The sequence below is a fragment of the Strongylocentrotus purpuratus genome, unplaced genomic scaffold, assembly GCF_000002235.5.
Source record: "Strongylocentrotus purpuratus isolate Spur 01 unplaced genomic scaffold, Spur_5.0 spur5_scaffold_14, whole genome shotgun sequence".
In the NCBI taxonomy this organism is placed as follows: Eukaryota; Metazoa; Echinodermata; class Echinoidea; order Camarodonta; family Strongylocentrotidae; genus Strongylocentrotus; species Strongylocentrotus purpuratus.
The window spans coordinates 26,378,826-26,403,105 of record NW_022145599.1 but is presented as its reverse complement, the minus strand read 5'-3'; the positions used below and the strand labels follow the sequence as shown (position 1 = coordinate 26,403,105).

The 24,280-nt window shown below is 35.8% G+C and overlaps 1 protein-coding gene across 1 annotated transcript; it reads right to left on the bottom strand.

Annotated features, from left to right (window-relative positions):
* Positions 1 to 821: 821 nt before the first annotated feature.
* Positions 822 to 16,958, bottom strand: LOC115918598 (G protein-activated inward rectifier potassium channel 3-like). The gene is made up of 2 exons (XM_030984581.1): positions 16,808 to 16,958; positions 822 to 5,463 (listed from the first exon to the last, which is right to left on the bottom strand). The coding sequence occupies exon 2, from the start codon at positions 5,423 to 5,425 to the stop codon at positions 3,827 to 3,829; it is 1,599 nt and encodes a 532-aa protein (XP_030840441.1). The 5' UTR covers positions 5,426 to 5,463; positions 16,808 to 16,958; the 3' UTR covers positions 822 to 3,826.
* Positions 16,959 to 24,280: the final 7,322 nt, after the last annotated feature.

Sequence of the window (24,280 nt, the reverse complement as noted above, 5' to 3'; positions counted from 1 at the left end):
CTGTTTACAGTGCTTGTTACTTTACCAAGACTGGGCCAAGTTTATTGTGATTTTGATGAATCCAGAACCTTGCAGTGCACACCAATACTTACATGCTACATGATCAACTGTTTCTGATCTATCCCACACCTTTTCTTTCACAATGCAATCGCATGACCAGAACTGAGCTTTATCTTTAAATATTTGCAAAATATATTAGAGAAATGTATTTGTCTTGTATATGTCATCAACGAATGTAAGATGAATAACTGTACAGGTGTGTAAAAAAAAAGAAGATAATAATATTACAGAAAACAACAAATGAGTTAAAGAGAAGAAATGGAATTCAGGTTCAGTTCAAAAGAAAGATTTATTTTGATCAAAACTTCATTTTTTTATACAAAATAATCATGACATTCATGGGAAATAACCATATTTTGTAAATATATACAAGCAAATGATATTTAGCTAGAAATTGTATTTCTACTAACATAGGTAGTATCAATAATTTCCAGCTACAACTGTATAACTCTCACATTTTTTTTCTGGAAATACATACATGTACATGTAGATATCATTGAAAGAATTTAGTAATTTGAAAAACAATGCTCAAGTGCAAAGTAGGAATTCTTTTTAGAGTGTTTTATGTATATTCCCAGACAGAGAAATTTGACTAATTTCAGCTCAAACCCATAGGAATTGACCAGGTCTGCGTGAATTATACAAAACCCTTAGTACACTGGTTGCATTGCCCTAATTTGCCCATGGCATGCATTGCATTTTTGTTTTGTTTTTGGATTGACCAAGTACATGTACATGAGCTACAGGGACTACAGGGTATGTGTATTTAATCAATTCATGTTTAATAATTGGAGCATCAAGCCATCAACTTTCAAGATTTCAAAATCCAACTCTTCAAAGTTGTCTGAAAACATTGACACTACCTACAGAAAACATTTTTTTGTCAAACAAAGCATGCAAAAATAAGAATGTAACAAAACAGAATTTAATAACAAACATGCATGAATGAAAACTGCTTTAAAACTTCATAGAGTGTCTTTAAAAACAATGACAAAAGACTGATGGAAAAACACAAATGAATTAATTCAATTTCAATAGATTTAATGATGAATTCAATCAATAATGTTAATCTGTAATCAAAACAAATGCTGTTCGTTTGGTTATGCGTACAGGAAAAAAAATATTGAGTCAGCCTTTTTTTTGGGGGGGGGGGCTGGTTCTTGTTTACAGCAGTTAACACTGATGCTCAAGACATACATGTTGTCTACATGGATTACACAACTTTTGAATTCATGGAAATGTTAATCAATAACATCTGAACTATTAAAATAAAGATTTATTAGAGTAGGGTGTTATTATAATGCATACATGTGTAACAGGCTAACAAGTAGTCATAATTTAAAAACTTCAAACATATTTTAAAAAATTTCTCTGATAATATATCATTATCTTCTAGATTATGATAATCTACACAAAAATATGGTTATGTCAGTTAAATGAGTTTTCACATTTAAGATTATTCATTAAGGGCTAAATACACAAGCAAGTAATGACCCAAAGAAGCGATAGCAATCAAGATGGAAAAATCTCATTCTGAACCTTTTACAAAAAATAATCACTCCCAAAGTAATGGAGGTGCTTCATGAATAGCTTTTGCTTTCTATTAAAAAAAAAATTGTTTTAAAGTATACACATACACATAGATGTACATTTATCAATCTGTGATGTATGCACTGCACTGTTGGTGCGTTCTGCATAAATAACGATTATGAGAATTAATCAAGAATTTTGGATTTCAAACTTTGATACAAATGACCAACACATGTATCAGCTCCTGTGCAGATTTCACACACTCCACATATGTTAGCTAATTGATTGGCATGCATTTAAATAGATTACCCTGATGAAACAAAACTGATGAAGTATTTATAACCAAAAAAGCAACATTTTCTGTAAGTATGAATACCAACAATTTTTAGAAAATAAAGAAAGAAACACAGGGTGAATGATACACAATACAGATTACACAAGGCACCAATTGGAGAACATTTAGTTGATTTGAATTCAAACCATATTTTGTCCATCTCACATAACCGACATGTACAGGTAGAAGCAAGACTATTAACAGTGCAGTATTATTGCTATAAAGTACTGTCCCCATGTACTGTACATGTATAAAGTAGTGGTGATTTACAGAAAATAATTTGTCAAGTACAGCAGATCATGTTTTTACATTATTGAAATTCTCATGTTTCAGTTTAGTTTTGTTGCATGCATGAAAAGATTATTACATGTACTGTAGTACCTTTATGTTCAGAACACTGGCAATGATCTGAAGAATTGATTGAGAAATAATTGCTTGGACTGTAAAGTTAATGTTTGTTCCCTTATCAAGAAAAAAAATCATTAGTCCTATTTATACAAATACATGTAGTCTGTCCATGAAACTTCTGTGCATCTGATGACTTCATCACACTGTTAAGTTTAATACTTTCATTGTTTTATGTAGCAAACTTCAATGTATTCTTATGGCAAGGTACATTGTACATGTACATGTACATACACATGTATGTACAGAAATGATGTAGGGAAAATTAACAGGCCATACTCCAAAGAGTTAGAAACTGCAAAAACACTGTAAATAATGGCCCTCTATTTTTCTGATGTTCTCACATTGAAGTACTCACATTCAATTAAATGTTCAAGGTTTAAAAAATAATCAACTGTTTCCTAGCTTTTATGGAATAATGAAATCAATGTTAACCAAAGATAGAGGAGAAGGAAAGAGGGGGAAGGGGGAGGGGGAGGGGGAAGGAGAAGGGGGAGGGGGAAGGAGAAGGGGAGGGGGAAGGGGGGAGGGGGCAAAAAAGGAGTCAGCAGAACTAGACTATACTATCTGTTTATCTGGGTCAATCCTATTCCTACATATACATGGCTGTACACCAAATACAATAAACCAGACTAACTGGGACAAGCCAATCACTTTAAATGATGGAATGGTGTTTAGAATGAGAACAGCTTCGTAAACCTGGAAGCAGAATACAAGTCATCCCTCAACCTTAAATTGGCAATGGCCATTGGTCCACACCTTGCCCTAAGCCTCCCAGCACCCTATCGCGATCCAAAGCTGTCACTCCTAATTACCGCAACTATCTCTCTTGATATGGCTTGCTCGCCATGCAGCCTCATTACGACATAAATAGCGTACCATAAACGAGACTGCCTCTAGTTTATGCTCACTTTTACGGCATGATCACATGACACAGATATAAAGAGTATTTTCGGATGGCGGACACAAATCATATGGAAATGTGAGACAGGTTTACGAGAATGAGATATTATCCCTTCTTATCGGTCTGATGTGATTCTTAAATGGCTGCCTCAAAACAAGCTACTTGAACATCGGGTAACTTGGGTAAAAGTCTCTTTCCCCATGGAAGACAGTTTAAGCAAACTGAAGATACAACATCACACAGCATTTTTTTCAAAAATTATTACACATTTAGGACTAGAAAACTAGGTTTAAAACTTTGCACTTGCATAAATCTTTCAACAGAAGCTAGATTATTTGTTAACTGTTCTAAGCTTTGTGATCGATAGACTTGACGGTAGCCCAAATACACCAGAAATCACTTCATTGCTCTCTTTAATACATTGATTGAATACCTTTTTCTTGCACAGTCAAAAATTACATCATACTCATCATGAAAGCAACTTGTACAATGTTTATTGACACTTGTTTATATATACAAATATATCTCTATGAACACACATATTCTGCACTGCAATATTGTACAGGGATCTTACCATTTTGTGAGTAGTACTGCTATACATTTGACTCTTTCCTCTTGATTTCATCTGGCATCTCTTTGAGGGCTTCTTCTGGTAGAGGGCTTGGATGACTGGTCATCGACAGTTCCTCCGTGGTCTGGGAATCACAAGACCGCAGAGGATGCATCTCTTGTGAACCCTCGTGGGAACCCTGAGACTCAATAGAAACAAGTCTTCCAACATCTGGAGGTTTCCATTTCAGAGTGAGATGTTCAGTGCTCCGGCTTCGGCCGTTGCAGTCCCCTCGTGCGAACTGCTTGAAGCGACGGGCAAAGACTTCTTCCGTCATCCTAGGATTCCATCTCTGCAGCTTCTGCTCGTCGATAACATTGGTGATGAGGTCTTTCAGCTGAGCCAACTGGCTCTCCGTCGTTTCCTCTTCCTTCTGCTCAATTTCATCCAGCTCTTTGGCACTCTTCCTTGGGTGGCCTGGCACAGTGTATGTTTCCTCAAACTTGGAGTAGTCAATGTCGTACTGCTTGTCGAACTCGCTGCGTAGGCACAGAACAGAGCTGCAGAAGCGAGAGCCCCACTGTATCTCTCCAGGCATGTAGGAGGTACGGGCCTGAGTGGTCAACCCTGTTTGCTCAACGATTCCTTCGAGGATAACCACAATCTCAAAGTCAGCGGTGTCTATCGTGTTGCAGGAGTACTCATAGAGTGGACTGTCTTCGTCTATTGTATGTGATACTATGATGGGCCAGACCAAGAATATACGGTCTTCCCCAGTGTCATACCCCAGGTCCATGTTGTGATGACACAGTGGTATAATCTCGCCCTCTTTGGTGACTTTGGGTTTGATCATGTAAACTCGCAAGTGAGCCTCAAACAAATGGCTGTTTCGAATGTCTCCTACCCTGAACATGAAGCATAATTTACCGTCTCTTTGGGCAATGGCGGCTTTCCGACTGAACTTGAGCGTGGCGGCTCGTTTCTTTGGACGAGCAATTTTAGCGAAGATACAACCGATAAACACGGCATCAATGAGGCAACTGATGACGGACTGTATAACAACTAGTAATACTGCATGTGGGCACTCTTCAGTCACACTTCTAAAACCATAACCGATTGTTGTCTGGGTTTCCAATGAGAAGAGGAATGCTCCAGTGAACGTTTCCATGTTGTACACACACGGTTCCCAGTCTGTCAAGTTGCGCTGTGAGGCGTTGAGGTCACCATGCGCTGCGGCGATGACAAACCAAACAAGTCCAAACAAGAACCATCCGACGACATACGCAAAGGTGAACACCATCAGGTTCCATCTCCATCTTAAATCCACAAAGGTTGTGAACAGGTCCTCAATGAAGCGTAACCTCGCCACTCGCGTGTGAACCACATTGCACACTCCGTCCTTACCCACCAACCTCTGCATCTGTTTCCTGCGCTTTAGTTTCCTGCGCAGTTTGTACGAGCGGACGGAATCCTTGCGATTGTGGTGCGTGGGAATGGGAGGTCCGTTCCCATTGCTGCTGTAGGCACTCTCTGAAGAGAGGCTGGTGTTGCTGACGCGTCGGTCCATTTCCGCCTCCATCCTTGGAGGTTCCATCAGCCCCAGTGGCTCGTAAAGGTCCGTCTCGCCGGCGGGACGAGACATGATGAGACCTCTCTCAACACTCACACTTCAGAAGAAACCTGAAACAGAAAGAATAAAAGAACAAATTAATCCCCCTTGGTTTTCAAACTAATCAACAATGATGACAACTGATACCTACAAAAATACATCAAGTCAAACAATAATTCTGCAAGTACATGAACTGTAGTGGAACGCATTTGCTCTCTCCAATGTGTGTTCCTCGACTTTAATAAACTAAAGAGCATCAATTAAAATTCAGATTATTTCAACAATGTGCACCTGCCTGGTGTGAATGAGTTTGACTCCTCGCACACATGCTCCTAACAGATACATCAAATGGTTACAGCACTATATGCCGCACAAAGTCATCTCGAGTTCTGACAATCACTTAATTTGTACATGTTACGGTATGTCCCTTCTCCAACCTTACTCAATTAATGACGTCCCTGTCTGGCCTCTTGGATAGTGCTACTTATTAAGCATGTCAATCTAGACCGAGATCGCTGGCAAGAACGATTCATTCACACGTAACCGTTGAAAAGTAATTACTTGGGCAAATATTCCACCACACCCTGATTGGGTAGTGTTACGTAACAATCAATCTCACAAATAATGATGTTATGAAACGAGCAGGTGAGTTCTTCTTTGATACGGCATAAAACATAAGAATATTAAATGAAACATCTGAGCTCTCAAAGTCTTTAAAAAGGCTGTTCTGTCTTAACTTTGAAGCAGTGTTAAGTATGATCAGAATTATCATCGGTATTGCTGTACATGTACTGGATAAGTGTATATCAATAATATTTTTGGAAAATAAAATAATAAATAAATAAACAAATAGCACATTTCCTTATCCTTTAAAATTATCAGGAAATGAAATTATCAGGAAATCCAAAATAAACTTTAAAGAGAACATTGACATGAAGGAAATCAAATTATCAGATCTTAAATATAAAAATATGATGATCAGTACAACTTTGCTTGCTCCCAATATTTATCACCTGTACGGTAGTAAAAAGCATTTATATTTTGAGTTGCGTTTTAATCAGAATGTTTTAATATGCAAGATGCCCGAGGCCAAAATCAGATAATGCAAATCATGAACCTCTTTCTTGAACTTGGGGAATAATTTGTTTTTGGTAATATTATTCATGATCTAGTTGTAAAATGTAAATCATGAATAATATTACCAAAAACAAATTATTCCCCAAGTTTAATACAGAGGTTCATGATTTGCAACTAATGTAGATCACAATTTTGAGAAAATAAAGTGGAAAGATCATAATATTGAGTTGTTTAATGTATGTCACGAACTGAACAATTTTCATCTACAGTCAATAAACTTTGCTTACACATACTGTACATTCTATTTTTAACATGTAAATAATAAATAAAGCATTCTAAGACTCTATTTAGGGTAGACTGAGTAAATAAAGTTTTTACAAAAATAACTACTTCCTACTCAAATAGACAGGTAGCGGCAAAAAGACTTTATTGATTTTTCACCATTGTCTCTGATCCAAGGCAAAATACTGGGTCTGCTTGAGCCAGAGGACCTAGCCTCGAGGCTATGTCTTAACCACTTCTTTGTCTGCGTCTATGAATAATGAATTAGAGCAGCTTAATAAGGCGACAAGGTGGGAAATCGGTGAGTAGGATAATAAGTGGAGTGTGAAAAAGATGCGGGGCGCCCTGGTTTGTGAAATGAAACACCAGCATGGGGTCCATTTATCTACATGTTTGGAGATGAGCGCATCAAGTTAATAAAACATCGTAAGCATGAGAAGGCGGTGGACCTTCCCGACAAAACAATCATTAGTGTATCAAACTTTCATAAGTGTGAAGTTTCATTGTTGTATCTTTGTGAACTCTAGTAACACTATGAACATGTCTGACAAAGAAAGCGGACAAAATATACAGTTCCTCAGGTAGACAAAAGAACATCCCTTCACTGCTATTATGTGAAAATGTGTAGAACAGGTGTCACATGCATATTCACCTTTTTACATAATAGCAGTGAAGGGATGTTCCTTTGTCTACCTGAGGAACTGTATATTTTGTCCGCTTTCTTTTGTCTGTCATATTCATAGTGTAAACTGAGGAGAGGATCAGTGTTAAAAACTTAAAATTGACAAACTGTATTCTGAAGACAACTTGAATGCCCAAACTACACTTTGCTGTGGAGTTGCGTGAATTTATGTAATTTAAATTTCACAGATTGACAAAAATGTTCATTCTCTAGTCAGGGATCCATACCAAATTTTTTGAAAGGGGGTTCGGATTTAACTTTTTAGATTATGATGTGTGCATGAGTCCTGTGTAATTCTTTTTTTAAAGTTTGGGGGTCGGGACTTACAGTGCAGGTGTCATGGGCACCTGCTAACATCAAGCCCTGCTATAGTCTATACAATTACAATTTAAGCTGCAAATCTTCCTTGGGCCTGGGCTTTTAAGAGTACTCAAAAAGAGGGAACTTTTTTTAGAGATCATATACAGGTATATATACAATAAGTTACACAAATATTGATCATTTTATTTTTCTATAGCTTGTAGTAGGATATATTTTTGAAAGAAAAGTTTGTAAAGGTGTTGTACTGTTGTGGTCTGCTCCCATGGCCCCTTAGACATCAGTAGCCAAAATAAAATGTATACATATCAAACATTTATCTAGAAGATTTTCCTATGATATACAATAATAAATTGACTAAGCATCAGATGGTATGCTGTTGCAATACTGGTGGCCTTTGGCAATACATTTTCTACATTTGCCACTCTCCATGGTGTAGAAGTTACACTGTACATGGTTACTGGTAGGAAAGAAATCCTTGAACGCTCTCAGCACAGACATTGGTAGTCTAGCAGAACCAGGGTAATATTGAAGCACCTTGAGCGTTATAAAAATATCCAGTATCATTATTATCAAATGTACAACATTAAAAATCTGAACTGGATATAATGGAAATACTGCAAATGTTTGCAGAGCTGTAATTTCTTGTTTACATGTATGCATGACTACACTTTGAACATTCACGGGAAGATGATGGCTTAATCATACAATTGGTCACACGAAAAGATATCAAACCATTTTATTGATTTACACATTACATCACATTAAAAATTCCAATGATCCGAAAAGTGTGGCATAACAAAAGGCAGCAAAATGGTCCCCAAGGACTTATCAATATCTAACGATATTTATGTAAAGTCCACAAAAGATAATTGTCTTCTTGGTGCCATAGTCAGTTATTGTCAGTTATTTATAGCCTCAATGTAATTGAAGGGATATCGACTGGGTGCATATTATGAAGGAAGAATAATTGATTGAAATTTTGATTGTTAATGCTCGGGGAGAAGATGGCTTTTAATCACAGACCCTACCACAATTTTCAACAAGAAGCACAAGCTATTAAAGGGATTGGGTATCTTTGCCTCATATTCTTAACAAAATGCTGGATTTAGCTCATGCTGCAATCATTATTATAAACCTTTAGGTCAGTCAGGAATCCCATGATTTTTACATGCCGATCGCCTGTCTGATTATCAAGATATTTATGATTGGATTTCAAAATTTCAAAAACTGCTTTCCAAAAGTTTTTTTTATAACACTACAGTCTTGTGGGGAAAATGAGGATGGTAAAATCGGTCACTCAAAGATTTTACTTTTATGAGGAACTTCATGATCATTTTTAGGGCTTCAATATTACACATATCACAGATGCTGATAACACAGATTTATAATGGAAAGATTGTTTAACAATGCCTTTAGACACTGTGTCCTTCTCCACAGGCTTGCTTCTCAACATTGTTATTACTAGCAGACTTTATTTTTAAGTCTAAACTCTACGAAATAACAAATACAATTTAGTAATCTCAAGTCCACATCTTAATTAATCACCTTACAATACATACATGTACAGTGTACATGTACATGTATACAACAGCATGTAACATACAGTAATTGTAATTTCTATACTGGTTCTTGTGCAAAAACAAAGAACATACCACTTACAAATTACAATGTAGTTTATGTTTACAGCCAGTGATACTAGGACAGAAGGCTTCATGCCAACGTTATTGTTCAATCAATTGTTTTAGTTTTGTTTTGTTTTGTTTCATTTCCGTATGTTCTTGTATTGCCTTTGTTCTTGTTCATGTAAGTGATGTAATGTATTTTCTTTGCCAAAAATGTATGTACTGTATACATGTACATGTACATATATTATTTATATTTACATCACTGCTAAAGGTATATTACACATTAAGGCTTCTATTATAACTTTAATACATGTATTTGTTCTTTTGATATATTAATTCAGAAAATAGAATGACTTCTTAAATCTCTTTTCTTCATAGTTTTGTCATGATTCTTGAAGGTATGCAAGAAATCATTTTAATTACCGTTAGTGGAAATCAAAAGACCAAGGCAAAAATTAAGTTGCAAAATTAAAGTTACAGAAACAACAACATAAACTTATCAAGTGTACATGTACAATGTATGGTGTTCAGGGCATGACAACAAATCTGATCAAAGCTCAATGGAATTACCTAATTGAGTTGAATCTGGAAGGGATTAAGTTAAAGCACATAATCTTCTTAATTGGGATAATTAATCTGTTAAGACTCAAGGCTAATCCTTACTGAGCTGATATACATTAACTGTGAGGTAGGTTTCAGTCAGTCTCTAGGAGTTGTACCATAGTCTGTATCTTGCTTTGTAATGAAGTACACATTTGAAAGTTTATTTGTATGCCTCCATTACATGCAGCTGATCTATCATGTTCACTGTACACTTACCAGATAAATATATTGAAAATGCCCATACACAGACTCTGTTAAACAATAATTTAAAATATAAAAACACAAATTGAAAAGAGAAAAGACCTTTTAATAACTGCCAGAAATAGGATGTTCCGATAATCCCATTCCCCCAAAACAAAATAAAAATGCGGTTGCCTCACGATTGCTTTCTTGTCAATATTTTTCCAGAGATAAATCCCCTTAAATTTTAATTGATTTTGCGCTTTTACATTTCAACTGTACACTATTAAAAACATCACTTTAGAAGTTCAATTTTAGTTCTCAGGATTTTCTAGGTTCTGAATTAATACACTCTCAAATGCCAATCAAAAGCATGATTATATTTTCATGTACATGTAACAAAGTATTATCTTTAAAAAAATACACTGTAGTGTACTAAATAACTACAAAGAATTGCAATTAATTGAAAGCACAAGCTACAATGTATACAAAATCCTTTGTTTTCTAGCTCATAGTATCATAATAAAAAGTTTAAATGAATGAAATATCATACAAGCCTAATACTTGCTTTAAAGGCAGGCTAAGTTACTACTTCAGATAGAAGGAATAAAAAAAACAAGCGAGCCAGCGAGGTCACTCTGACAGGTGGCTATCTCATTAACTCAACTCTCATTTAACATAAAGAAAAAGAGGATCATGGGGAACCAACAGGCACCGATTGGGGAAGTTTTCTATATAGAGGGAGCAAGTAGCTACAAGTAGGACAGTGTGCCTTTAACAGACTAAAGCAAAATACAAAGGACTGCCCTTGATTAAGAGAATCAGCTAAATAAAAAAACTTTGTTTTGCAGCTCATTAGATAACCAAATATCTTGCAAGCCTCACTGAGTGCCTAAAAAAACTATAACTTTTGGACGGTTGCCAATGGGCTCTCCATATCTCCGCACATGACAGTTACACCATGAATTAGGTTCATGGTTACACTGTAATTGATGAAACAATGAATGCCTAATTTCTTATTTAATTTCATAGCACTCATCACCAGCCTGTGTCAAATGATGAACATGGATAATCAATATTTTGAGGCTCATTACCCAGACAGGACATAAATCACTATGTCTGGGACTACAGGGGAAAATCAATGATTCTAGACTTTCCCTGGGTACCAAATACCAATTTAATCTACAGGATGATAAAGGTGGATGGAGGCCTTAGAGGCTAAAATTTAGAAATAAACCAAGCAGTTTGGGGAAATCCCTTTTCCTCCCCCTTTCAACTGCATGTACATGTACCCCAACAATTTTCAAAAAGTAAAAACTAAACAAACTATTAAAAAACAACAAAAATAGCAATAATAATAACAATAACAATAATGATATTTATAATGAAAATGAAGCTATGGCAAAAATTAAAATGATAATAATAATGATGATGAAAGTGTTTATTGGAAAGTGCTTCACTTGGAAATATACTGCACTTAAGTTGTACGCTATGTACATGTACATGTACATTTGTACATGTACAGAGTGAGAGATAGAGAGATAGAGAGAGAGAGAGAGAGTTAGAGAAAGAGATCAAAAGAGACAAAGGGAGGGGGTTGTGGCTGGTAAGAGACTCGTCCTATACCACGAGCCTATCAACTTCATGGTTTATCCATCAAGGGTTACAGAACAGTGGTATCAACAACAACACCTCAATGCATGTGCAGATGTAAACCGTAAGTGTAAGCCTCCTGTGTACTTAAAACACTGCTAATAAATGGAGAGAAACACTGACCCATGCCAGTAATACTACACAGAACAGTACAAATAGAGGAGCAAAGTGCAAATACATGCACAAAGAATAAGCAGTAAGGCTTTCTTGTTTCCCACACAATTACTTTTGACAAAGGTTTTAGCTATTATCAAACCGGCCCTGAAAAACCATTGACTATAAGTACACGTACAGATCAGGGTGATCTCATTTATCTATATAATAATACTCTAAGGCGTCGAGGGGGGTATCTGGGGTCCATTTTACAGCGCCCAAATCTCCCCTCCCGCCCGCCCCGGGTTGCCGCCGGGCGGTCCCGCGGACGGACGACGTTTTAATCTACCCATTTGGCCACGTCCCCGTTCGATCTTCGGTCGCGGTCGCCGTCGACGTCGATAAAGGCGGTTTCGGGGTCCCGGGGAGGACGGGCGGACGAGGGCACGGCGGGCGTCGCGGATTGCAAGGAGGCGACGAACCCGCGAGAGCGAGTCGGCAAGGCGTGCATCCGCCCTCTGTGCAATCAACAAAGAGACACACAGCGGACGAGAATCTACTCTGTCAATGGATGTAGCACATCACGTAGTAACGGTTGTGGCTTACCCCGAGTTTAGGCCTCTTGCTATAGGATACGCTTTGTAGCATGTAAGAGAAATACACATTAACAGATGACTCACCCGGGTGAGGGGATGTAAGAAATGCACGCTCTCACGGGTTGGGCTTACCCGTGTTATGCGTCTTTTTATATGATATGTTTTGTAGGCCAGCCGGACCTGCTGCGTGTACGAACGTACGTGTATAATGTATGCGATGATTCTACGCTCACCGTCACACGCACAGCTCAGTCGCTTCGTCTTTGATTCTATGATGATTGCCGTGATTTATATATAGTTTACGTGAATAGAGGTATGCAAGCAGGGTTACTTTGGTATTATCCTGTTCATGTTTACTGAATTTTGAAAATCATTCTTCAAAGTAAAGTTTTCACAAGAAATTCATCGTAACTGACAGTTCAGTTGCAAGCTAGCTGCCATGAGGCACGGGCAGTGCAGTGCGCCACTGCTGCCGAGCACTGTCGGAACTGTGACTGTGTGTGAGGTGAGGTGAGCTGAGCTGAGCTATTCTCGACAACATTTTGAAATTGCTCTTATTGCATATTTCAATATAGTTTCGTGACTATAGAGGTATGAAACCTGAGCTTAGATTGTGATTATTCTGTCCATGTATAGTTGTATGCTAAATTTCGATAATCATTTTTATTTATTACTAGAGTCTGCGCTGCGCGGTCACAGAAATTTAAGGTATGCATGAAGTTTGAAGGCTTTAGAATATTAGTAGAAATAGGATGTGATGTAGTAGAAATAGGATGTGATGTTTAATGCAAAAAAATTAATCAGTAATCATAGCTATCTCTAGCCCTTTTCTTCCCCAGAACTCTGGGCCTTAAAACCGGCCGTAATTGCAGCAGATGCTGTATTTTCTGAGCTGAAGTGAATTTTTATTTTTTTTAAATTGAACCGGTTGATATATTTCATTGACGTTTCTTACAGGTATTCGGACAATGATCCCGGTCAACTTGATACCTCATTCATGAATAACGGAGCTGTATTTCTTGCGTACGCGAAGAAAATGACCGAAAAGAAGCTCGCCACGCAAACACAGAAATTTATGAATATCAATCAATATTTTTAATTAAAATAAAATATTTTAAATTTAAATCAGTCAAGTCTTTATTTGATATTTATTAGCTTATTTTTAATTAAAATATAATATTTTAAATTTAAATCAGTCAAGTCTTAATTTGATATTTATTAGCTTATTTCATTGATTACGGAAGCTAAAGGCTGAAAAGTTTGATGCCGCTGACGAACGCAAAATGGCTGCCACAGCAAAGAGCGCCCGTTTAACGGGCGCAAACAGCTAGTACTTTCTAGAATACTGTACGTCTTGTATAGACCTACAATAGAAGTACAAAATGAATATATTTCTAAATACATACATGTACATGTACACGTGTAGGCCCCTACATGTTACTTGACGGAATCGTTCATATGATAGGCCCCTACTCATGACATTCATGTATTGACCGTGGAATTTGAACTTTGTTGTCAATTATTGATCCAGTGAAAATAACAAAACAGATAGGGTGAGTAACGTCAATGGTTTGGGGGTTCATTTTGATGAACATGTCTATATAATAGCTTGGCATGCACATACGGGCATTGTTTATGATGACGTAAAACATGGATGGTGGCCAAGTAAACTTACATGTCTTTATGTTTTTTATGCTCAATCATTCTTATCTGAAATTCAAACAAAGCAGCTTCACCAATACTGGGGGGTGTTTCACAAAGATTTGAATCAAACTTAACTCTAAGTTGGACTTAAACATTATGGAGAGCCATTTGTAGCCTTAAAATAAAATATATTCAAGCGCAAACATTCAAGTATTTTAGATTTTTCATAAACTCCACATCGAGAACATGAAATCTCCTTGATAATAGAAAATATGAACGATTTGAAGCAAGATTTTATATAACTTTTACAAAATATTTTCATAGATCATGCTAATGGCTTTCAATAATTGTTAAGTCTAACTTGGAGATAAGTTCAGCTTAGGATCTTTGTGAAACACCCCCCTGGTGTAACACAATGAACTTGAATTTGGTGGGGTCTGCCAGTTGCCACCCACGAGCCAGTCAACAAAAGATGTCATGACCCTACTCGACTCGCATGGCTTCATCTCCATTACTCTGCCCATTAGATGACTAATTCTTGGCTCACACAGTGTCACGGTGGTGGAGCGTGCCTTCGCTGCCTCATCATAATCAAATTCAGACGGTTTGGGGGACATTTTGGAGATAATTCCAGTTGTGTATGTATCCCAGGTGATGGGTCACATTGATGATGCATCATTCAGCCATGTGTGATATAATTTATTTATTTCGTTCTGATATTTAGACAGGGTGACTCATTATCACCAATAATGGTGGTCTTCCATGAGGCCCTGTTAATCAAAATAGGGAACAAAATTTAGTTCACATCCCCAAAAAATATTAATAATAACAACAATTACAACATCATGAACATAAACTCATAACAGCAACAAAGAATAAGTAAGAACATGTATAAACAAATATACATGTATGTATTTGGTATCCTCGTAATAAATGGTCTGTTTGTTTTGTTTTGCTTTGCTTTTTTGTTCAACACATACTGTATTCCCAACAAGCCATACTGTAATCACAACAATCTCTCATCTTTTTGAATTATAAGGAATAAGGTGGAGATCTTATAAAACCATTAAATTAGCCCAGATTATAGCCTCTCATTAACAGAACTGAGCAAGAAAGTTATCAGCAAAAATCAGGCAAAAAATGTACAATGAAATACATAATACATGTACAGTTGTACATTTACAACACCGGTATTCATATGATTCATGTACATGTATGTAGGCCATTGGATCTTGTTTGCTTGATTTGACCTGTACTATTATGTATTAAATGATAATCATGATGTGGCATTTAAACGAAACCTTTGTACCTATTATTATTACACCTCAAGCCAGAGTAATAATATCCAAAGTTATGATTTCTGGAAGCACATCTAGGACATATGTGATGAGCGCTGTACAAGAACGGTTTATTTGTTTTTAAAACACCAATTCGAGGTCAAATTTGCTCTAGTATTTGTGAGGGCATAACATGTGGACCCAAGTGGCTCACCTTTTTAATAGCTGAGACGATGAGCTGTGCTTAACTTATGCAAAGTCATTGTGAATATGTGTACTCCACATAAGATGATGTCATCGAGTCAATTTTCAAGTCAAGTCAAGTTAGTTAGTCAATAACTTCTGATTTTCAAAGCTTCAGATTTTTGAGTTTTCAGAAAGCTGTTACTCCTCTGACAGACACTACATCTTAAAATAGCATATCTTGATAGTATTGTAATCTATGGCTGACATAAGCTGTCCACAGATAATGATGTAATTTATCTACCGGTACGCCTATTTCATTTTTTTTAAACTTCCGACTGGGTTTTTAAAAAGGAATTGCCCCTCCCCCCCCCCCCCAAACTTTTCAACTCTCAGATAATCTCTTGTACTGTAGTCTGTACTATTGTAGCCTACTTGACGATTATTTACTAATACTATTCCCCTACCCATTGCATCTTCATGACTCATGATTGGGGTTGAAGACCTACGTTAATGGACATTTTCAGAACGTGGCCAATGAAGACGTTTGAATGACCATGATGACTGATCAAAATTACACGTGTATGATCCAGAATCCAGATGAATGATCATCTAGACTAGAGACTAGAATTTAGAAACATCTCTCATTCTATGATCTAGAATAGTCACTAGAACTGTAGAACAATATCTTGAGTACATCTACATACACTTAATTTCCAGCATTAGCATGACTCATTATGCCTCATCTTCATTGAGTGTGAAGTAGTTTTTTTATCCCACCGATATTAATCACATCACGTTCCCCTGGCACTGTGTATAGAACAGCCTGATATAGAAAAGAAATAGATCTGATCTCAGTAGTCTAGGCTTTTCTAGCATCTTTTCAGTAAAGTAAAGTAAAGACCTCTGAACAAAAAGGCCAAAATACACTTTCATTGTCCAAATATAGAGCGGTATTTTCCATGGGCTCTTTACTGTACACGTGGTGATCACACTAGGATTGGGCGGTGTCTAAACAAAGCAAATTATGAATGGTTTCACTTTCACACAAATGGATACTACACAGCGCCACGCCGGTAGATCGCTGCCCCGTCAGCACCGGCAAGGCTGCATTTGAGTTTTTGATGACTAAACATTTAACTTCTCTTCTCGCAAAAACAATAATACAAATACAGAAATAGCGTAATTTTAATACTTACAATATTCTTTAATTGTCTTGTGTATAATTCCAATATAATATCAAAATCCTGGAAGAAATAGAACGGATATTCTGGCGATCAATGTGTACTTCTCTGCCAGGATTTCGTGCTGCTCGTCGTAATACACATCATGTGAATGTGTGAATGTGTACTTCTCGTGTGTAGTATATGGTACCTATACTACGTCGCGTCATGTATACACAACACATGTATACACAAAGCCCGCGCCTTTGATTTATTGGCGCGATGAGACTTGGTTCATTATCTATAGGTACGAGTGTTTTATTAAATGCACCCATTTTTTTGTTAACGAATAACGAAAGACCACAATTGTAACCTATATTTAGTGATTGAAATCTAAACTGTATAATTGATTCCATGATAGATATTTTTTGGTGTATAAGCGTACAAAATGTTTTGCGAAAATGTAGAATGCCCCTCACGTTGCTCTCACACGGACCATCAAATAATGGACTCTCCCAAAACTTATATCCATTCATTCAACGGACTTGTCCTCAATGCTTCTTGCATTGTTTACGTTCATACTATGACGGAATATGAAGAGCAAATACAATACAATTTTGCTGATTGAATTTTTTTTCTTCTTTTAATTCCTGCAATGGGGAAGTAAGAACTAGATAGTTTATTCCTCAGCACTACATCCTGACTTATGGGTCCTGCTGAGTATCGTCGTAGAAGTAGAAGTAGAAGTACGGCAAGAATAATGACACTGCTTCTCCAGCACACGGTTCCCCTCATTTATTGCCGTTCTTCGTCTTCACCTAGTTTCTCGATCGTTGCTTTTCATTTTGAGCAGACTTCTTCCTCTCCCATTTCTGTTGTTTATCTCCAGGGATTTACTACCATTTTACCCCCATCACCCCCTCCCTTCCATTTTCAACCTTATTTTCCTCTCAAACTTCTGATCAATCTTCTTTTAAACTCTACTCATCTACCTTTTTTTCCATTCCTTTAGTTTAAGAGCCTGATCTTGGTTCTCTTTCAATATTGATTGCCCTCTTTTCTTCCCTTCCCTACCCTCGTCTTTTATTGAGCGACCGATGTGTGCTTATTATTATTCTCCTGCTAGAGGTTTCGTGGTGAAAAGAAAAAACTGTCAAATTTTAAGGAAAGTGCATGTATCGAAGAAAATGCATCAATTTTAAGTAATTTCCTTGAGAGCTAAATACTGGCTCAAAACTTGAAAAACTGTACCCCACTACCGCGGCACGGGCCCCACCTCCCCGGCCGTGGCCCTGGGTTTATCACACTCCCGCCATGTCCCGTGATTTGCCATTTTAAAATCAACAATTTCTTTTCTCAATGAATTTTACTTTTGATAAGCATGTCTTCATTTTGACGAAGCACAAAGTTTATTTTACACGGCATTATGGATAGAATCAAAGAAATGGATAGAATCAAAGAAATGTATGTACACTGTGCCAAAATAGTAGGATTTTTTTTTCCTTATCGGCTTTTCATAACATGATTGTGATGATATATTTTTATCGATAAAGTTGAAATCTTCTCAGAACTTTATTGATCAATCTAAAGAGTAATAGAAATTGATCAATACGGTTTTTAGAGAATATAAATCATTTCTTCACAATAATTACATGAAAGGAGGCAAGCAAAATATTGGGGAACTATATGGGCCTATATGGGGGAGAGGCACTCAGTGCCCGGTAGGCCCATCGGCCACCGCTATTTCTTCTCTCATTAATTTCGTTCCGAAACCCCAACACCTTAATCGATATTCATTGTAATGCAGATTTATTTTAAAGCTTTGTTTAAAACTGTAAGTTGCTCTTTAAAAAATTATTTAAAAGAGTTTATTATTTAACTCCCGGAGGATTTACCGAGCCGGTAAATTTTCATTCTTTGTCTTCGTGGCGGTGGTGTCACTGAGACGGCTTCACTCCCTTCGATTTAATTACCCAGAGGCATAGCAGGGGCCTAAACCTTATGAAGGGGCATAGGGGTGATGGGGAGGGCTAAGGGTTCACTTAATGAGGGAGCAGAGTAATTGACCAGAAAAAAAAGGTGCGGAAGTCAGTTGAATCATTTTCTTGTAATGTTCCCCCCTTTCTTTCTCTCTCAATTTTCTCTTTGATATGGGGGGGGGGGGGGGGGGGGTGCTTGGAGCATCTACCTTAAGGCTCAAGCCCCTGTCACTCCTAGCTCCCGCTTTTTTAGGGCTATAGTCGCAATCAATGAGCAATACTGAAATGGTATCTGCCGTCCTAAATCTGCGGAGGCAACGATGCAGCTTCACGTTTTAGGAGGAGCGCCCTCTTTGCAATCTGCATGAAAGGTTATGGTATACACCTTGACGGAATTTTCCATCTAGTTTGAATCTACTTCCTTCTTCTACTTTTTTTCTTCCTCTCAATCTGTATCAAAATGCTCAAAAACATAAATGATTTGTTTAAGGAAGGTTATTATTACGGGTTTTGTACGTTGGTGAAAGAAATGGGGAAAGTGCTTTAATGATATTTAAACATTTCGTTTATCAAAAGTGTTTGGGTTCCTCTCTCCGAGTTTGCACGAAATAGATGTTGGTCTGAAATTATTCATAAAGAGCGCCACCTCTTGCCAGTTGCTGTATAATATATTTAGTTCGGCTAGTTTGGGAAATTTCCTTCTCGTCCATTGAAAATTCTTAATATTCCTTTTTTCTCTCCTTCTTTACCATTATTCTTTTTCTGTCTTCACATTATTATCGCCCTCACTCTGTATATAATATATATATCTTTCCATCTCTCCTTTTATTAAATCTCAAGCTATCATTTCCTCTCTGCCTCCATATCTTCTCGTTGCTGTTTTCTTCTCCTTTCCCCGTCTATTTTTCATCTCTTTTTATAAAATGTCTCCACGTCTCTTTTCTTTAACCCCCTTCCTCTCTGTCTTAAGCTCTTAATTTTGTTCTCTAAATTCATGTGAAATTTGCAATCTCTTTTTTATCTGTATAAAATCATGCATGAAAAACAAAACAAAACAAAAACTGTTGATCCCTTTATTTTCATGTTTTACGACTTATACTCTTCCCATTTTATTACCTCTTAATCTTTCCTTCCACCTTCATTCTCTACCTCTTTTTCCTTCCCTCTAATCCTCCTCAGCTACATTTCCAAAAGATTATTATTTTAAACTTCATCTCACTCATTCAAGCCACTGTTTATAGCTAACACAGCCACGAAGAGAAGAACCACTGTTTATAGTTAACACAGCAACGAAGAGAAGACGTTAACAAAAAAGTGACAATTTTACTTTATAATCTCACCACAGCCTTTTATTGTGTACATCACTGCAATCTGACAAGCTTTATTTATTTTTATTTACAAAATTTGTCCCTTTACATACATAAAGAAATGACTAAATGCAATTTTACACATAATAGAACATAATCAATGACAAAAACTCTTAGATGCATTTTGAAAAAAATATAGTAATGAAAAGAAAAATATAAGTAGGAATATGTTTCAACTACAACAAAAAATTGGCATCATTATCATTTGAAAACCTTTCAAAGCCTTTCAGTTCTTAGAATTTAGGCTGTAAATATTTTACAGTGTACAGCATACATTCTATTCTGAAAACTTGATTAAGGTCTCTACCATTTCAAATTAAACAATCCATGAACCAAATGATAGAATTATTACAATTAAACCATTTCACGTATTCTTTGGTGATTTTTCTTATGATAACTTTGTTTCATAACGTTACAGGATGACTAAACTAAGAAACCAAGCTAGAAATAAATTGAATTAAACAAGCCAAAAGACAGTATAATGTCAGAAACATATCATGAACAAAATTTTAAAATGGTCAACATTAAACTTGTGTAAAGAACTAAAGAACCTGGCAAGTTTTAGGTTAATGTATAATATAATTTGCAGGCAAAAACGCCCCTTGCATATTGTTTTGTTTTAAACTAATTTACAATTTTCACTAACATTTGTACCACAATTTCACTTTAATTAGATCAAAAGGAGATTTTTATGTGAAATATAGTACAGTGGAAGCTTTTGTTGTTGTTGTTGATGTTATTCAAATATAGATTTGTAATATTGCCACCAACTGATGAAATCTTCTTTTAAAAAAGTGATTGAAAACATGATTGAAAAGAGAATATCAAAGATTTAAAAAACAAGATTTTATAAATTCACCCAACATAGTCATACACAGCAGTATTTTCAATTTGCACATTTTTGTGAATATACCTTATGAAAAATAGAATACAAGGATTCCACCATTGAATAGAAATAGAATACATCAGTTGAAAAGGGTTTTTAATATACAGGTGATATACAGAGGAATGTTATATATAAAATTCTTACGAAAGAGAAATGACTATATATAAAGTAGGCAGAGTATTGAAAATGGAAGATATATAAATGGAATGAAAAAACACTGGAAAAAATACCTGGAGAAAATACCTGGAAAAAGCTGCGATAAGTTCATTGGGAAGACATCAGAACAGTGGATTATGCCTTCAAGACGATTGAGAATTTCTTTTTTTGTATCCATTACAAAAAGTTAAAAATGGAACATATCAACTGTTTGGAACCAGAAGGGCATTAGTGTGCTTTTAACAAAAAAACTAAAGTCCCTCTCGCTCCAAACGGGTCATAACAGACGATATGAAAGCTTCTTGTATATATCAACAGATTTGAAGAAAATAAAACTGTTTCAGAAACTGACTTTTAAAACTGTTTGTCATGTCAACTTAACCTCTCTACAAAACAATCATAGCTTTAAAATCAAGGAACCCCCCCCCCCATGTTAATATAATCTACATACAAATATAGTTACCTTTCATGGATACACAAAAGAATAACAAAAGAATGGAATTTTTGAGAGAAGAGAATGATGATGAATACAAGATGAAAGAACTTGAAATTTACAAGCAAAATGCTGAGAGTTGAAATCAACAATTTCTGTGTACATGTCTGAATACTGAAATCCACACACCATAGTTAAGATTCCAATTATGTTGCAGGAGTATGTGACTACCTGTAGAACACATTGAGGTATTTTTTTTGGTTGGAAATTGTAAAAACGTATCAAAGTTATTTGGTCAGAATATAACACCATTACAAAGACTAGAGAAATCAACTTAGGGGTTATGTCAATACCTTATTGTATATCCCACAGAAACCACATTCAGATTATGTAATATACATCATTGTTTTGATTGTAAATTTCAACAGGAGATGGACAAGGCTACTGGAATTGCCTGAGGATGATTTTCCCAAAGTCTCTGTGATCATATTTTTAGACATAGGTATAATTCCTTAGTAATATATACTAATCCAAGCGATAAATATTTAATTGCCCATAAGACATAGTGATTTTTTTTTTTTACTGTATACCAGTTTTGTCAGAGTATGAAATGTTACTTTGTATCCGTAGTATATTTACTGTTTGATTTATAATGAAGACACTCAAATAACACACACCGTTAGAGGTTAGGCACGCTGAATACTGTTTTTTGAATGGTTTGGAATAGATTTGTTCAAGACATTTAGCAGACCATGCTCACCAACTTTTCAATTGATTGAAAATCTGGGTAATAATTGAGGTTCATTTTTTCTTTCAAACAAAATAAGTCTTTGTTTTGAATTGTTTGCTTAGGATCATCTGACATCAGATCATCAAAGTGAATGAAAAGTTTGGAATGCAATGCCTTAACGACTTTAACAAGGGAATGATAATGAAAGTTATAAAGAGAAAGAACCGTATACATTTGTTTACACTGTAAATCACATTTTGACCTGCCCTCACATTTAGAAAGAAAGTATGCTATTATTACTTTGGTAGAAAAAACCCTGAAATAGCCAAATACATTTATTTCCATTTTAATGGATTATAATGTGGTAATTCTCATCTAAATACAAATGATGATGCAAAGACCATGTATTGAATTTTTCCCACATTAGTGCAGTCCAAGAACACATGTAAAGAACACATGCAAATATTCAGCATGTGTGCAATGACTTGTGGATGCAATACAATACTTTTTCTCAATAAATGCATGATTATATAATGTTTGGTATGAAATATATACAATGTATTTTATAATGGATAATGCTTTCTTGATAACCATGCATATATATGTTATTGCTTTAGATATATACAATTACTGTTACATAATAGTTTCAGTTTTACAGAACTTACAGAAGGTATAAATATCATTGCATACTGACATGTCTCTCAAGCTACCCAAAATAATGAGCAATTCCACATGGATAAAAATCAGACTTTTTGTAATAAAAGACAAAATAATGAAATATTTCTTAAAGTGTGTGAACTTAAAGCGGTCTTGAGACAATGACAATTTTTATGGCATAATTCCACTTATTTCAAATTCTCTACAATAAATCACAAATGGGCTGGAACCATGCAAATATTGCTCAAAGTCAAATTTTCTTGGGTATGGAGTTTCTAAAATAAAAAGCCAGATTTGCATCATCAAAAATCCATTTTGATTTGCATATTTTCTTCAAGTACTAATGATATTTCCACACTAACTACAGCTATAAAGAGCACTGATGTAAGTTAGTACAGAGACTATGCGTTGGTATTAGTACTCAAAACACTCATTCCTACCCCCTCTGATATCATAATTTATTTGAAAAATGTATAATTAATAATAAATTGATAATTAATCCAATTAATTCATCTCTGGACTTAAATGTCATCATTTCATGTATAGATTTTCTTGATTTTTATGAATGGATCTTGTAAATTTGATGGAATATTTGCACCCAAAATACCCTAGATGGCAGGCAGCGTTTAGTCCAAAAGGATGTGACAATATTGTCTGTTTGGAGCTAAAGTGGTGTTAACTCAAATGAATTTACACAGAGTTAATACCATTCTGGCTCAAAACAGACAATACATTGCTAACTCATTAAACATTTTTTTTCTTCAATCTGAAATGCATATAAAAAATGACAAACATCTCATTGATGTAATGCTAATAATTAAGGAATTTTATAAATACTTAATGTTTAAAAAAAAATCAAAGGATAATTACCTATATTGGATTCAACTACAATATCAAGGTTATTATTACATTAGCAAAGTGATGTGTAGCAAAATGTTTTTTGCTTATACCGGTACTGCGATGAAGTTACTTTTCTTTGATGTTACAATATACTTTTGCTGTCTTTTTCATACAACAGAATACTGTGAATGTCAACTAAATATTGATACACCCTATAAACATTTCATACCTGAAGGTAAAGAACTGAATTTACTGTGTAAGAAATGAAGAATACTGAAAAATACTGAAATCATTAACAATTCACCAGTACATTGAAAAACAGATGTCACTACATTGTGCATGTATGGTAATGATCACCAGAACGAGAAACCCTGGATTACAAATATACAACATCAAAGTCCTGATGATATGCCAAGACCTGCTGGCAGCTGAATGAGGCCGATACCAAAGTATACCAGAAT

What these genes read in the sequence shown, in the direction of transcription:
- LOC115918598 (XM_030984581.1), bottom strand. Translation starts at nt 5,425, where the DNA reads ATGTCTCGTCCCGCCGGCGAGACGGACCTTTACGAGCCACTGGGGCTG.